A 13,650-nucleotide genomic window follows, 5' to 3' on the forward strand; every position below is an offset into this window, starting at 1 on the left:
AAAAGAAATAAAAGGCAAAGTTGTTGCCTCCCATCTGTATCAGTGAAAATATTCTAACAATCCATCCAAAGTAAAAGAAAAGAAATTCAAAATGTTATCATGGCTTCCCTCAATACTCCATGGCTTTTACCCTTTTAAATAATACTCTCAAAAAACCTGCAATACATATAACATATATGTAAGGCAACTTCTTGTTAATGCAACCATAACAAATTAATAGATTTTTTTTTTCCTGTAATACAATAAAATCTACAGTTCTGCAGGAGATACTAACAAATATTTCCAAGTTGCAAAATCAACTAAGGCTATTCTAAGCACGTTGTAGCAGAGATGTGCTGTCCTCGAAAAAGTACAAAAACCGATTCTCTATTACTAATCACAAGTGAAGACAAATTTCCTCGTAATGATGCTCTTCCAACAATAAGCTTATATTGAAAATATGGAATGGCTAGGCGTCCTATTTTATTCTCCCACTGTCAGACCGAACCCAAATTTGTAATCTTTCTTCCGATGATCTATCTGCAGGACATAGTAGTAATACACGAAACAAAAGAAAGTGAGAATTTGATAATTGAAAAATAAAAACTCTTCATGTTCACATCACAATATTATCTACAAGGCAAGGAATCAAGCAACTCATTCTCAGGTAAATGACCTACAAATGCGAGGTTGCACGTCCATGTGCACATTGTCTCATTAATTATCTTAAGGACCCGGTATTACTTCTGCACTTTTAGAATGAAATGAATTGATCTACAAATAAAAGGATGCCGAAATGCAAAGAAAGCAAGGAAAGATTGGATGTACGAAGACAACCTCTTTCTACTCAAGGTAAGATAAAGGACAGGCATGCTGGGCAGGTCTAAATAAGTCGACAGTCGACGGTTTAGAACATTGCAATTCATCACCACGTTGCCCACTTCCAATTTATGATTGGCTATTATGTAACTGTTGACTTCCAGATTTTGGAGAAAAAGAAAAGAAAAGGATAAAACGGGAATACAGTTCAGCGCTGTGAATTAGACAAAAGTATCTTCTCATGAGTTGATACTTACCTCTGCAGAAAGAATAAAATTAAGACCCATGTTTAATCTCTCTTCCAGAAGAGCAGCCACACAACCATTAGAATCAATCTTTCCTCTTAGACGACACTGTCAGATAAATGAGTAAAATTGGTCATCCATTTGGTAACACAAGAAGAACTCAGAATCAGTTGATATCAAAGAACTATTCTGGACAATTGGGACTGATACAATTCAAACGAACAATGAAAATGATGTGTACTACGGATGCAATTGAATCTCCTTACTGAATATCATATCCAAAGCACATAACAAGGTAAAATATTTTCTTATAAATGAAAATAATCCATCAGAACAGAAAACTCCCAGAGTTGTAACCAAAAAAAAAAAAAAAAATAGCAGATTAACTATCACATTTTTAAGTTTGACTATTTCTTAGGTTGAGGATGAGAATACTTATCAAACTACACCGATGCTAAATTTTACGTTATCTGACCTCATTCCCTTCTCATTCACAATATGTCAGATCACATAAACTAAGATGAGTGATGATAGACTTGTATAAAAGGTATGGAACTCTATAAAACATGCAGATTGGAAGTTACCTGCCGAAGGATGTAATCATAACCAAAGCTGGCTGTAACATCTCTAGACATGTAGTTGTACATGAAGTCTGAAGCCAGAGAAACCTACATATAAGAGAACCAACGAACTGATCAGAAAAGTTGAAAAGGGAATCAAACAATTTGAAAATCACACATATGAAACCACATAATATCTTACAAACTGTTAACTGTTTCACCTTATCAGATACTTTTTGAACATAGCTTAGAGCAACCATACCAGTGCTAGCAACTTGTCCAGTTGCCACCTGCATGTCAAACAACAAATACAATTACACATCAAAAACTGGTCACGTGTGGTGAAACAAAAGCATTTGCATCAAAATTGAACTATTCAATGGTCTAAGTAAAACAATCTAAGTAGATAGTTCTTCCCCTTTGAATGTGCAGCTAAAGAAGAATTGAAAACTATATTTGCAACGAAGAGGAACACCAACTGATTGAGATCAGGTGTAAACATTAAGTGGAATACAAAAAATATGTGAGATGAAGGTGCATAAAATTTTGGGCATGTCTCTCAACAGAAAGTTGAAAACTGTACCATCTTGTCTGTGTTATAGCGGGCAGCATATCCAATGCCAGACTTTCGATGTTGACCAGCCCAGAAGACCTCACCACCCAATGACAAATGAGGGCTCACGCTCTGCAAGTGTACATCAAATTCCATTGATGACTGATTTCTCAGATATAAAAGTTCCATCTTTATTCAAAAGAATCAAACTACCAACAAAAAAAATGCAAGAGAGTGAAATTCATATATGGTTTGTAGCATGCATCTCATAAAAAGTTGTTATTAAATATAAAATCCAGAAGATGACAACACAAATTAGGGGTGAGCAAGGTCCACTTTTGAACACAATTAAATCAAACCAAGAACCAATGAAAATCATATAATGGAGCCATTGGTTCGAAATGTAATAATGGAACAGAACCGAATGGAACGAACCAGTCGGTTCGGTACTGGTAATGAGAGAATTTACATTAAATATAGAGTAAGTTATATAAATGACTAAACCAAACATGTTAAAAGTTCAGTTCATTTCGGATTTTCTGTTCTGGGTATTAAAACCAAGAACCAAAACGAACGTACTGGTTCTGGGTTCTAGTAACCGGAAGGTCAAAACTATTTAAAACTTAAGTAGTACCAGCCAATTTGGTCTGATCCGGTATGGTTCCAGTCCTGCACTTTTGTTAGCAATTTATCAAAAGTGCCAACAAATAATTAGCACGATGATGAAGAAACTACCAACAACCAACTTTCTTCTCTAATTTCAGAGTGAATTGTCCAAATTGTCATTAAACTTTGCAAAAGGTTTTCAAGGGGTCACCGAACTTCAAAAATCACCTAAATGGTCACTAAACTTTGCAAAATGTTTCTACGGAGTAACTGAATTTTAAAAATTATTTAAATGGTCACTGAACTTTGCAAAAGATTTACCAGGGGTCAACCTTGTGGGAACCTTTTGCAAAGTTCAATGACCTCGTGGGAATCTTTTGCAAAGTTCAGTGACCATTTAGATGATTTTTAAAGTTCAATAAACCCTTAAAAACTTTTTATAAAGTTCAGTGATCATTTGGACGATTCACTCCTACTTTCAATTAGTAATGCATGATAAAGCAGGCTTTCATGACAAGCTTCAAACGTTATTTAAATTATAAAAATCTGTTTACAATCCTTTGATCTAGAAGGCAAGACAGTTTATGGACACTGTAGAATTCCTTTAGCACTTCATCATTTCATCCAAGTTACTCTAATCCTATGCATTACATCACCGATATCTTTGGAATTCATTTATTTCTCTCAAGGGTAGCTAGCTAAGGAATTGGTGCATTTCATATAACAAGCTTGCATAATCTTGCAATATGGTGTAAATCCTTATGGTCTAACGGGAAAAGAACCCAGGATGCCCACGCAAATATGTCATCCGCTTCAACGAATACCCAGTCCAATTCAATCTCTCAAAAAACTATCATTCACATAGCGGGTCATAGAGGTCTGCAAATTGTACTTACATACACTATAAAGCCAATAAGTACATATTTCCATAAATAGAATCTCCAGTTTTCTAGTGCATGTACAAGTATTGAAGATGAAATTTTGAAAATAAGTTTACCTGGATGTAACTTGCACCTAATAAGGCTCCATTTCCTAATTGAAGTTGAGTCCTATAATCCAATCCCTGTACATAAGTAAAAATGGGGATACAATTAGCTCCTAACTTGTCATTCCAACGTTACACTGGCATCGTTTGCGGGCAATTATGTGGTGTATGATGTTGCATGCCAGCTGGACATACCCATATAGAAGTACATTACTTACTATGTAGACACAGGATTTCACAATAACTGCATGAATCCCTGAAATTCATCCAAACAACCATGTGCTATCACTTTTGAAGAAGTTAAAATGCTAACCTTATAATCAAAATTGAACATGCCATGCGACATATGTGGCTCGTGTGTAAGCTACAGAAGAAATGAACAGATGTCACCAGCTTTTGAACAGTTGTGAATGGAAAGAGATCATTGATTAATTGAGAAATAGAATATTGTACTTGAGCATTGCCCTTCAAAGTAAGATTCTCGGTCAAATCACACTTCAATCTTGCATTCAGTCTGCCATCAGTCAATACCCTCCCAAAAAGCATCAACTGCCAAAGAACAAAGAGTGCTCCCATGCGTGAATGAAGCCAACACGTAAATGCAAAGAATAGTTTAAGGGAAAATATAAAAACCTTTGGGTCAATGAAGTTAGCGCCAAACTCGTAGTGAGCAGTGGGAATTTTAATTGTTTCAGATGACTGAGAAGGAATTTCTGTAGGGCCCATCATCACACTGATGAACGGTAAACATGCATGTCCGATAATCATTAAGGGAAGGATAAGGCAACCCCACCCAAAAAAAATTATAATAAAAAAGTATCACAAATACAAGTAAAAAGATAATATAGTAGCAGGAAACCACCTGTGACTCAGTGAAAATTTCTGATTGAGTCCTTTAGTAAAATCAAAACGCATCCCTTCAAAAAGTTCTGGCTTCAAAGACACTGCCAATTACATCCAATACAATTATCATTTCACCAATAGAATCTAACCAAATCAAAATTTCAAATAACTAACATGTTAACCGTCTGATGAGAATTTTGAAACACAAGGAATAGTTCATTCTAAATCAAGGGATAAGATACTATTCTGAAATCAATCGATGGTTATTTTTCATTAAGGGTCCAACGTTAATATCTGATAATACCTAAGAGACAACGAAACAGAGATAACAAAAGGCCATGTAAATATTACGCATAACCTAAATTATAAAGCCATCATTATACTTTCAACTCCTTTTAGAGGAAATTTTATCAGCATTTTCTCCATTTATGTATCATAAATTTGAAGGATATCCATGTTCATTTCTTTGTGGCATTTTCACTGTCCACTAGTATTAGGAATGTCACCAGGTAGTATAAGCAAAATTAAGTAAACCTATTGTCGACATTTGCGAGAAACATATAGAACCTTTTGCTAATGCATCTATAAAATCACTATGCCCTTGTTTGGTAGTATTAAAATTGGATTTTTAGTAGATTTCGATAAAAGTTGATGAAACGTGTAGTTGAAAAGTTGCAGGGACCCATAGAATATGTGGTTAAAATTGATTGTTGACTTTAACTTAGATTAAAATTTGGATTTTAATCGGTACCAAACAGGGGCTACAGTGGCACGGATTACCTTTACTTGCCTATCAACGTCTCTTGATTATGAAAGCAAAGTTCATTTTAAAATGGTATTTAGAACTCCAGAAAAAGGTACTTGATAAATCCCCAAGCCCATTCTATCACTTTAGGACACCTAAATCATGACCCAGCATCATAAAGATCTCCAGAACTGGAGGATACAGAGCAAGTTCACAGAACCCATGCTCTACTCTCATCCAATGCCAAGAGAAACAAGTAAAAACTTATTTTGCACCTACGCATTAATTGTCAGTCTCACTCACATGTGGAGCCAAACATAACAGGCCTCGTGTGGCCTTTATGTAGTTGAGAGTTAGACTTCTCTTTGGTTATTTAAGCAATTCTTTCCTCCCTAAAACTTTACTCTGAATTTTCTAGTTACTATTTGTAGTTGCATGGAAAATAATTGTGTTGTTAGCAGAAGAATGGGAAGCAACTCCATGTACTGTCATTTATTTTTATGATAAAGTATTATAGCATTCACATCACAAGGAATAAAAATGATGAAATTTTAGTCTTAATTATTTTAACAAGTAGGTAGCTCTATGAAAGTCTTCCAATAAAACAACATTATCATTTCGAGTATATCTATTCTCAATTCACTCGTGAAGTTTTCACTCGAGCATTCCCACTCCCGCACTCATTGATTTCTTGACCTAACTATACAAAACTCCCGAGTTAAAGAAAAACATTAGGCCTCCACTTGAATCCTACTTTAATACATGAAAGTCAAAGAAAATCAAAATCAGCCAAAACTAATTAGTTAGGGTCTAATGCAAAATGATAATTACTCCGTACTGTATATTACACCTCGCCATTCGTAGAATCAGAAAATACAGAACTGCCGAGGGCAAACAGTGAAAATAAAATCTAGAGCAGAGATAAAAAAGGCAGCATTTAAAATAAAATTAAAAGAAAGATAAAATGCACGAACTGAGAGCTTCGCGGTGAATCTCCTCGTAGGGAATAGGGCAAGGAAGGTTCATGTAATCCACTTTCTGCGGTTCAGCCACTGCAGGACTAGAACCTGCTGCCGGTGGATCTGTTACAGCAGTAGGCGGAGTGGTAAGTGTAGCCATTTTCAGTTCAAAATTTGACAGTGTCGTAGAAAAATGAAAGAGTAAAAGAAGAAGAAGAGTGATTTTCTTCTCCTTCTTGAGCGGCTGCGTAGCAGGAAAGAGAGAAACCCTTTGCCCCAATTATCGAAAACCCCACCCGTCTGGGATTCGACCCGGCCCGTTTTCTGAGAGTCGCGTTCCACCTCTTGTGGTTATTTGATTGGAAAAATGCATAATCAGGTTCTGCTTGACCGACGTTCTTTAAAAATATATATATTTTAAACAATAAGTTAGCATAATTTCGATTACCCAAATTTTAATAAAATAATATTACATGTAAATTTAATTTTTTTTATTTTTTAATCACATATTTTTCATCAATATATTTTTATAAAAATAATGTGACTCAAACAAAGACTTATTGTACTTTCTATATACATTTTTAAATTTAAGAAATAATAAAATTTCTCAAAAATCAGTTGCTTATATTTGGTGATCTACCATGAAATTTTATGACATGAAATTTTATGATATATAATTAATCAAACATGCCATGATCACAATAAACACACAATTTATGATTATAATTATGTACTAATCACAAAAAATCACAGTCACAAAAACACAATTTGTGAGGCACAAGTCTTATATATTTAGTCACAAATATGCATTTAATAGATCACAAATTACTTAGTTAACTAATCACAATTACCCAATTCATTTGTCACAATACAATTTATCTCACTCCCGCCCATGGGGCCAACAGTGGAGAGAGAAATAGAGTTGAGATTCAACAGTGACGAAATAGAATGGCCAATGACATCAAGCATCAAATGACGAGTGATGCGGTAGAGTGTGGTTGCCGATTCAAGGAGGCTGGAGCTGACAGGCTACTGCACGATCGGAGATGGAGAGGGAAGTGGAATCGAGGTAGCTTGGCATCGAACGCCAATGTTTAGGATGTGTTGAATGCCAATTCGATGGTGGTTCAACAATAAGTATAGAAGAGAGAGTTATGGATTTGAATGTAGAGAGAAAAATAGAAAGATCGTTGAAATGTAGTAACGAGATATTTTCAATGAATGTATGAGTGTGGGGGTGGAGTGCACCTGATTTACGAAGGAAAAAAATTTGCACCTGATTATTGAAATAAAGATTAAAAAATAGGTGTGGATGCAATTCCTTCTCGTTTGAATATGAGAATACAATAACACGATGCGATATGGATTGGAATCATTGGATATTATTTATTGTTTCATTAAAAAATATATTATTTGAACCATAACAAACATAGCCCTTGTTTGGGCTCCATCTTCGTAAGATTTTGGACAACAAATTATTTTCAAATTGTAATCTTTTTGAAAATGTGTGGTAAAAAATATAAAGTTTTGAGTTTATTTGTAATATTTTTTAGGATTTATAATTTTTGGCTCATTTAAAATTTATATATTTTGTAGGATTCGCGGATTATAAAGCACTCAAAATATTTGTTTCTTGATATCAAACTTTACAAGTTGAATTTTATCTTTGAAACAATTTACAAAGAAGCATTTGTTTAGCCCTTGTTTGAGTCTCGTTTTTGTAAAAAAAAAAAAATACATTTTTAAATAGTGTATTGATAAAAAAAATGTATGGTTAAAAAATAAAGAAAAATTTTGCGTGTAATATTATATTGTTAAAAAATATGTGCTTGAAATGAGATCAAACACTTTTCAAGAATGAATTTTTTTAATAAAATAAGGCTCAATCAAGGGCTAGAAATTCATGCGTAGCGAGATAAAAGATACTGAGTTTGGTCTCGTTTTATCGTATCACAAGAAGAGTTTCGTATTTTTAAGAGTAATGATTTTTTCTCGATATGGATACTTCTGATAATTATAGTTTCAGTTGAATTACATTTTTTAGAGCTTCCCATGCAATTTAGGGGTGGGCATTTTAACGGGAACCGAATCTCTCGAACCGAAATTGGAGGTACCGGTTCAGTTCTCGAAAGAAATAAATAGGAATCGAAAATCGAGAACTGAGTGGGCCTGGTTTGATTTTTTGTCTTGAATTGGAGCCGTTGGTAACCGAATGGAACTGATATTTTTATAATTTTTTTTAATAGTTACTGGATTGCATAAAAAAATTACAAAATTTAATATTTATAATTTAAACACTAAATAGGTTGCTCAATTCAGCCGAAAGAAAATATCCATTCCAAAGCTTTTGGCCATTTTAGTTACCTAAGTCCAAATATATTTATTTTTCCCAAAGTGAAAATTACACAATTACATACTTTAAAAATTCACAATTCCAAAATAAGATGAGTGGTTTAACCTTTCAAAAATTAGAGATTTTATTTTAATTAATATTTTTACTAAATATATGTACACCATTACACACAAACCCTAATTAATTCCCAAAACTCTATCTCTACATTTCTCTCTCGTCTCACTCTCTCTATATTTTTTTCTATTCTCCCCTCTCGACAGCCGACTATCAACAGTGAGGAAATAAAGTGAGATCGTCGGCGCCGGATAAGCCAATTGAAGCAATGTTGCCGTCATCACTCTCTACTCCGATGACGTCGATGACTCTCCCTCTCCTCTCTTCTCCTCTCCTATTTCTGTAGCAAATCCACTGTGAGTTGTGGTTCGCGAATCACTGCGAGTAGCATTGGTGAAATGATACTGGAAAACAGATCGACGACTCTTCGTAGGTGTGTGTGAATGAGAGGCAGTTTGGGTTGGTGGCAATTTTTTGGGTTTGGATGGTTTTTTTATGTGATGGTGGTGGTGGTATTTGTGTGGTGGCGGTTTGGGTAGGGTTTGGATGGTGATCTGTGTAGTGATGGTGTTCCTAGTAGAGAGTAGTGGATCCGGCAAGGTGCTGTGGTTGAGGGTGGTTGCAGTACGGTGTTGGGTTTTGGTGATGATGGTGGATCTGTGGTGGGTTGCGGTTTCAGTTGTTGATCAGTGGTGATGATGGTGGATCTATGGTGGTCGTTTTGGCGAGATGGGTTATGGTGGTGTTGTTACGAGTTATGGGGTGGTGGTGGTGATGCGATAGTGTGGCTAGTGGTGGTGATGGTTTTTTTGTTGTTGTCGGAGTAGTGGTGGTCGTTTGTTGTTGGGGATTTGAGTGGTTTTGACATTGGTGAAACTGGCGGTGATGTTGGATTTGGCGAGGTGGTGGTTGGTGATGTTGAAGTGGGTGGAGAAGAGTGCGTGTGACCAATTATGTTATAATCAGTAAATTGTTAATTTGTAATCAGTAAATAATATGCAGAAATAATATGCAGTCGAATATGTGACCGTGACTAAATTTATTATATGCGACCTAAAATTTGCTATTGTGACTTACAATTGATTAAGTTGTAACTAAAAAATTAATCGTGACCAATTAATCTAATAATTTGAAATGAATATATGAGTTGTGACCAATAAGAGTTTTGATTTTGTGATCAATGAATAATCTGTGGTTTATAAACAAATTTATCAGTGATCGAAAAATAATACGTGACCTATAAAATTTTTGACTCGTGACTAATAAATTGATAAGTTGTGACTAGAAATCAATCTGTGGCTAATTAATTTTTTGATTTGTGATTGATGAACAAACCGTGACTTGCAAAATTTTTGAATTGTGATTGTAAAATAATTTGTGACATAAAATTTTTGATTTGTTACCAAAAAATAATAAATTGTTAATTTGTGACCAAATTGTATAGATCTATGATCTAAATATATTAAATTAATTAAATAATTAAATCATAAAATTTAATAAAAATACAATTTTTGAATTTTCAAACTTGTTTTTTTAATTTCGAAATATATCATACTTAATATCTCAATAATGGAATTTTCCCTTACCCAAAAGCAATTTAAGTATAACTCAATACTAAAGCTGTAAAGATAATAACACATTTTCTCTCTTTCAGTCACTAGAATCTCCTGCCGCCCTTCTTTCCCAGTTTGCTCTTTGCATTTCCTTCTCGTCAATATTACTCTTGCTACAATAGCTTTGTCTCTTGCATCGACACCACAAGTAATTTTTGTAACTCTTGCAAGACATACTTTTTTTTTCCTATTATATTATCTTCAAGTCTTCATTTGAATTTTTCTTGTGTATTGATATGATTACTTCAAAAAACTTGATTTTTTTAGGTTACTATTTTTTCTTGGCTCTTTATGCTGGTCTTATACTCCTATTAAAGTTTTTTTATATATATTTTATTCTGACTAGGTTTTCATGCTCTTTTAAGGCCGATTTTATTAATTTTTTTGCGTAACTTCTAATTCGTTATGGCTCTGTTTATGTCTAGGATGATTAGTCCATTAATGTTAGTTACTAAATCTATGACCGATGGATAGTTTATGAATAATTTGTCTAATTACATGATTGGATTCACTAAATGCGTATTCAAAAAAATGTTATGGGTAGAACTGAACCCAAATCGGAACCGATGGTTCGGGTTTGGGTCCAATAATTATGTGGAACCGAATGGATCTATTTACAAAATACTCGAAATATAATGGGTGGTTCTGAGTATTGAAATACTTGAACTGACCCACTCGACGCCCACCCTTTCTTAAATTACTTGGCTTGGATTTTATTGATAGAATTGGTTTCTTAAAACCAATACAAATTCAATGGTTGTTGAGAAACAGAGTACGTCAAATGTTGACCATAAGTAAACAAGTAAATTTAGCCCCGGTTTTTTGCCTATTATTTGGAAAGATAAAGATTTTTAAATAGTATTTTTTTGAAAATGTGTGGTTAAAAAGTAAAGAAACTTTACTAATTTATGTGTATAATATTTTATTGTATGAATATGTTGTAGAGAATGATACCATAGCGAATAATTTAAAATTTTAAGAGATGCCAAACAGGCACTTAGATAATCATGAAATAAGTAAATAAGTAAATTTAAGCACATGGTTCAGCCTTTTTTATAACTAAGAATACACTTTGGAATAGTAATTTGATGCAGTTATGTGATTAAAAAAATTTTGAATTTTTGTCTAATATTATTTTGTTGAACAACGTGCATTTGAAAAGAAGAAAAAAATGTATTATTTTCAAAATAATGAAAGTGGAAAATAGGAAAGCAAAGTAGTGTACCCAAATTTGACCCAAAAAAAAAATGATAAATAAAAATAATAATAATAGCTTTTAGGTTGCATCGGAAGTTTTGACTGGTCAGTCTCGCAACCAAAGTTTCCTTCTCTGCTGGAAGCCCCAACGGCACTGGTCAGTCACTCTCGCTCTCTCTGCACGCTTTCCTTTATATTGTTGATGATTCCATTAATCAGTTAATTTATCTTCACTGTTCTAGTTTATTAGGATTTATAATCATTTTGTTGGTAATTGTGGTCGGAATTCCAAATATTGGGGTGAATCGAACCTCAATACAAACTTTTGACGGAGAGGTATGCGGTAGTTCAACGAGTTAGTGAACTCCAAATATCTAGATCAAGCTCGCGTTGAAATTTGAGTCCAAATTATGAATTTATTACACAAAGTAGGTTAGTAGATGTTTAGGAGTTCAAAATCGTGGAATTTTGTCCATTTTGAAAGGTTACGATTTGCTGAACTGATAGGTTACGTTGGTTGCATGTTTCAGATTATTTATATGTATTTTGATGGATTATTGACACACAACTTTCTATTTACCTGCTCATTGTATGATGGTCGCACCGTATTAATGGTTCTGCCATAGTTGCACATTGTTCTTCTTTCTTAACAGTGAAATTGCAGTGCCCTGTTTAGCTCGCATTTCTTCGTGCAAGTGAGGGTTGCATGTGTGGAATTTGCGTCGGATGGAAAAAATATANATTGCAGTGCCCTGTTTAGCTCGCATTTCTTCGTGCAAGTGAGGGTTGCATGTGTGGAATTTGCGTCGGATGGAAAAAATATAGTTCTCCAAAATAATTTGCGTGTATTGGTGGCCTCTCCACACAACTGCCAATTAGACCTAAATGTTTCAGTATGCGTAGAAAATAACAAAGTCATATAGCTAGATTATAAACAAGCTATTGGTCAAGCTAGAATTCATGTACAGCTAAATAGAGGACCAAACAAATCCTGCTCACTAACAACTTGGTCCTTTGCTACTTTATTCATTCCTGGAAATCCAGTTCCCAGTCGTCTGCCTTGTGTGGTCCACAATTTAGCACTGATGTAGAAAATGACTTGATGTGCTTGTTCAATGCAAGCTTGTGAGAAAGTAACGAGAGCCACATTCTTATATTAGATTTATTTTTTTCATTTATACTTGAAGTTGCAGTATGAGATGGAATTTCTTCATTTGCATTTACAACTAGTCTTAATTCTTGGCATCAATCTTGTTTATTGTTGATGAACTGCATAGAATAACACCAACAACAAACTAAGCTTGGTTCCTAATAAATATTGATGGACTATATCTTCACTCAACATTAAAAACTAATGCCAACTGTTAGGAGAGTGTTTCTGACACCATATAAGTTTAAAATATGTTGCAAAGCCAATAAAAATGGCCGAGATTTTAAACAAAAGTTATTGCTATGGACACAGAAGTAAAAAAGAAAAAAGAAAAGAAGAATCAAAGCACGTAACATGTAATTTTCATTTGCTTCATCAAGCCTCAAGGGCACCCTCTGTCTGACTGTTTGAGAAAGAATTGGCTCCTTTAGATACATGTAGACCTTTTTTTTCCCTTAATCTCTTACTCCATTTTTAAACTGTGATTATTTTCATTTTGCTTCCCAAGACTAACCAAATAGAGGAGGAAATTTTCTCAATTTTTATTAAAACAAATTATATTAAAGAAAAATTGGAGGAACTTTACAAGCAACACGTTCAAGTACATAACAACAGTGGATTATGAACCATTTAAAGAGATTAAGCTATTACATATTGTGGGAGAGGCTGGGGAAGGAGGAGGGTTAGTATTTATATATACCATTTAAGCTTAGTAGTTGGTCTTGAATTTTTAAGCTTCTGTATTATTATCATTCTGCTAAATTGAACAGGAGTAATTCTTTTATTTCTTTTCAAATTTGCCCACCAGACTATCACGCATGCTGAGGCTTTTGTTAGTAAGTCCTTCTGAAGCTTAATGAACAAGGATTAGCATCTTTCTGAGTGAAAATGAGTGACCTGTCAAATGCCTTCTCATTGCTTGAGCTGGATGTGGAAGATGCTAAGGAACATACTATGATTGCCTCGGCTGCTGATGGTGATAGTGAAAA

The 13,650-nt window shown here is 34.2% G+C and overlaps 1 protein-coding gene and 1 long non-coding RNA gene across 4 annotated transcripts; one reads left to right on the forward strand and one right to left on the reverse strand.

Moving 5' to 3' along the window:
- On the reverse strand, positions 1–6,638 carry LOC111379984 (mitochondrial import receptor subunit TOM40-1-like). 3 transcript variants are annotated; one of them, XR_002700110.1, is made up of 12 exons: positions 6,310–6,637; positions 4,610–4,691; positions 4,381–4,480; positions 4,201–4,296; positions 4,061–4,111; positions 3,760–3,825; positions 2,187–2,288; positions 1,825–1,893; positions 1,628–1,711; positions 1,056–1,151; positions 275–519; positions 1–156 (listed from the first exon to the last, which is right to left on the reverse strand). XR_002700110.1 is itself a non-coding variant. In XM_023003429.1 (11 exons), exons 1-11 carry the CDS (start codon positions 6,452–6,454, stop codon positions 463–465), a joined length of 948 nt encoding a protein of 315 aa, XP_022859197.1. In that variant the 5' UTR covers positions 6,455–6,637; the 3' UTR covers positions 169–462. The 3 variants fall into 3 exon arrangements, 1 of the variants encoding a protein (XP_022859197.1); XR_002700111.1 differs by lacking the exon at positions 1–156 and adding an exon at positions 817–955 and having other exon boundaries at positions 169–519; positions 6,310–6,638; XM_023003429.1 differs by lacking the exon at positions 1–156 and having other exon boundaries at positions 169–519.
- Positions 6,639–11,578: 4,940 nt separating this feature from the next.
- LOC111379995 lies at positions 11,579–13,650 on the forward strand. The gene is made up of 2 exons (XR_002700112.1): positions 11,579–11,668; positions 13,470–13,650. It is a non-coding gene; the product is annotated as an uncharacterized LOC111379995 (long non-coding RNA).

The sequence above is a fragment of the Olea europaea genome, unplaced genomic scaffold (genome assembly GCF_002742605.1).
Source record: "Olea europaea var. sylvestris unplaced genomic scaffold, O_europaea_v1 scaffold2077, whole genome shotgun sequence".
In the NCBI taxonomy this organism is placed as follows: domain Eukaryota; kingdom Viridiplantae; phylum Streptophyta; class Magnoliopsida; order Lamiales; family Oleaceae; genus Olea; species Olea europaea.

Coding starts and splice junctions, on each gene's coding strand:
- LOC111379984 (XM_023003429.1), bottom strand. CDS start 6,454: ATGGCTACACTTACCACTCCGCCTACTGCTGTAACAGATCCACCGGCA. Junction 4,481..4,609: donor AAATTTTCACTGAGTCACAG/GTGGTTTCCTGC, acceptor ACCGTTCATCAG/TGTGATGATGGGCCCTACAG. Junction 1,152..1,627: donor ATGATTACATCCTTCGGCAG/GTAACTTCCAAT, acceptor TTTATCTGACAG/TGTCGTCTAAGAGGAAAGAT.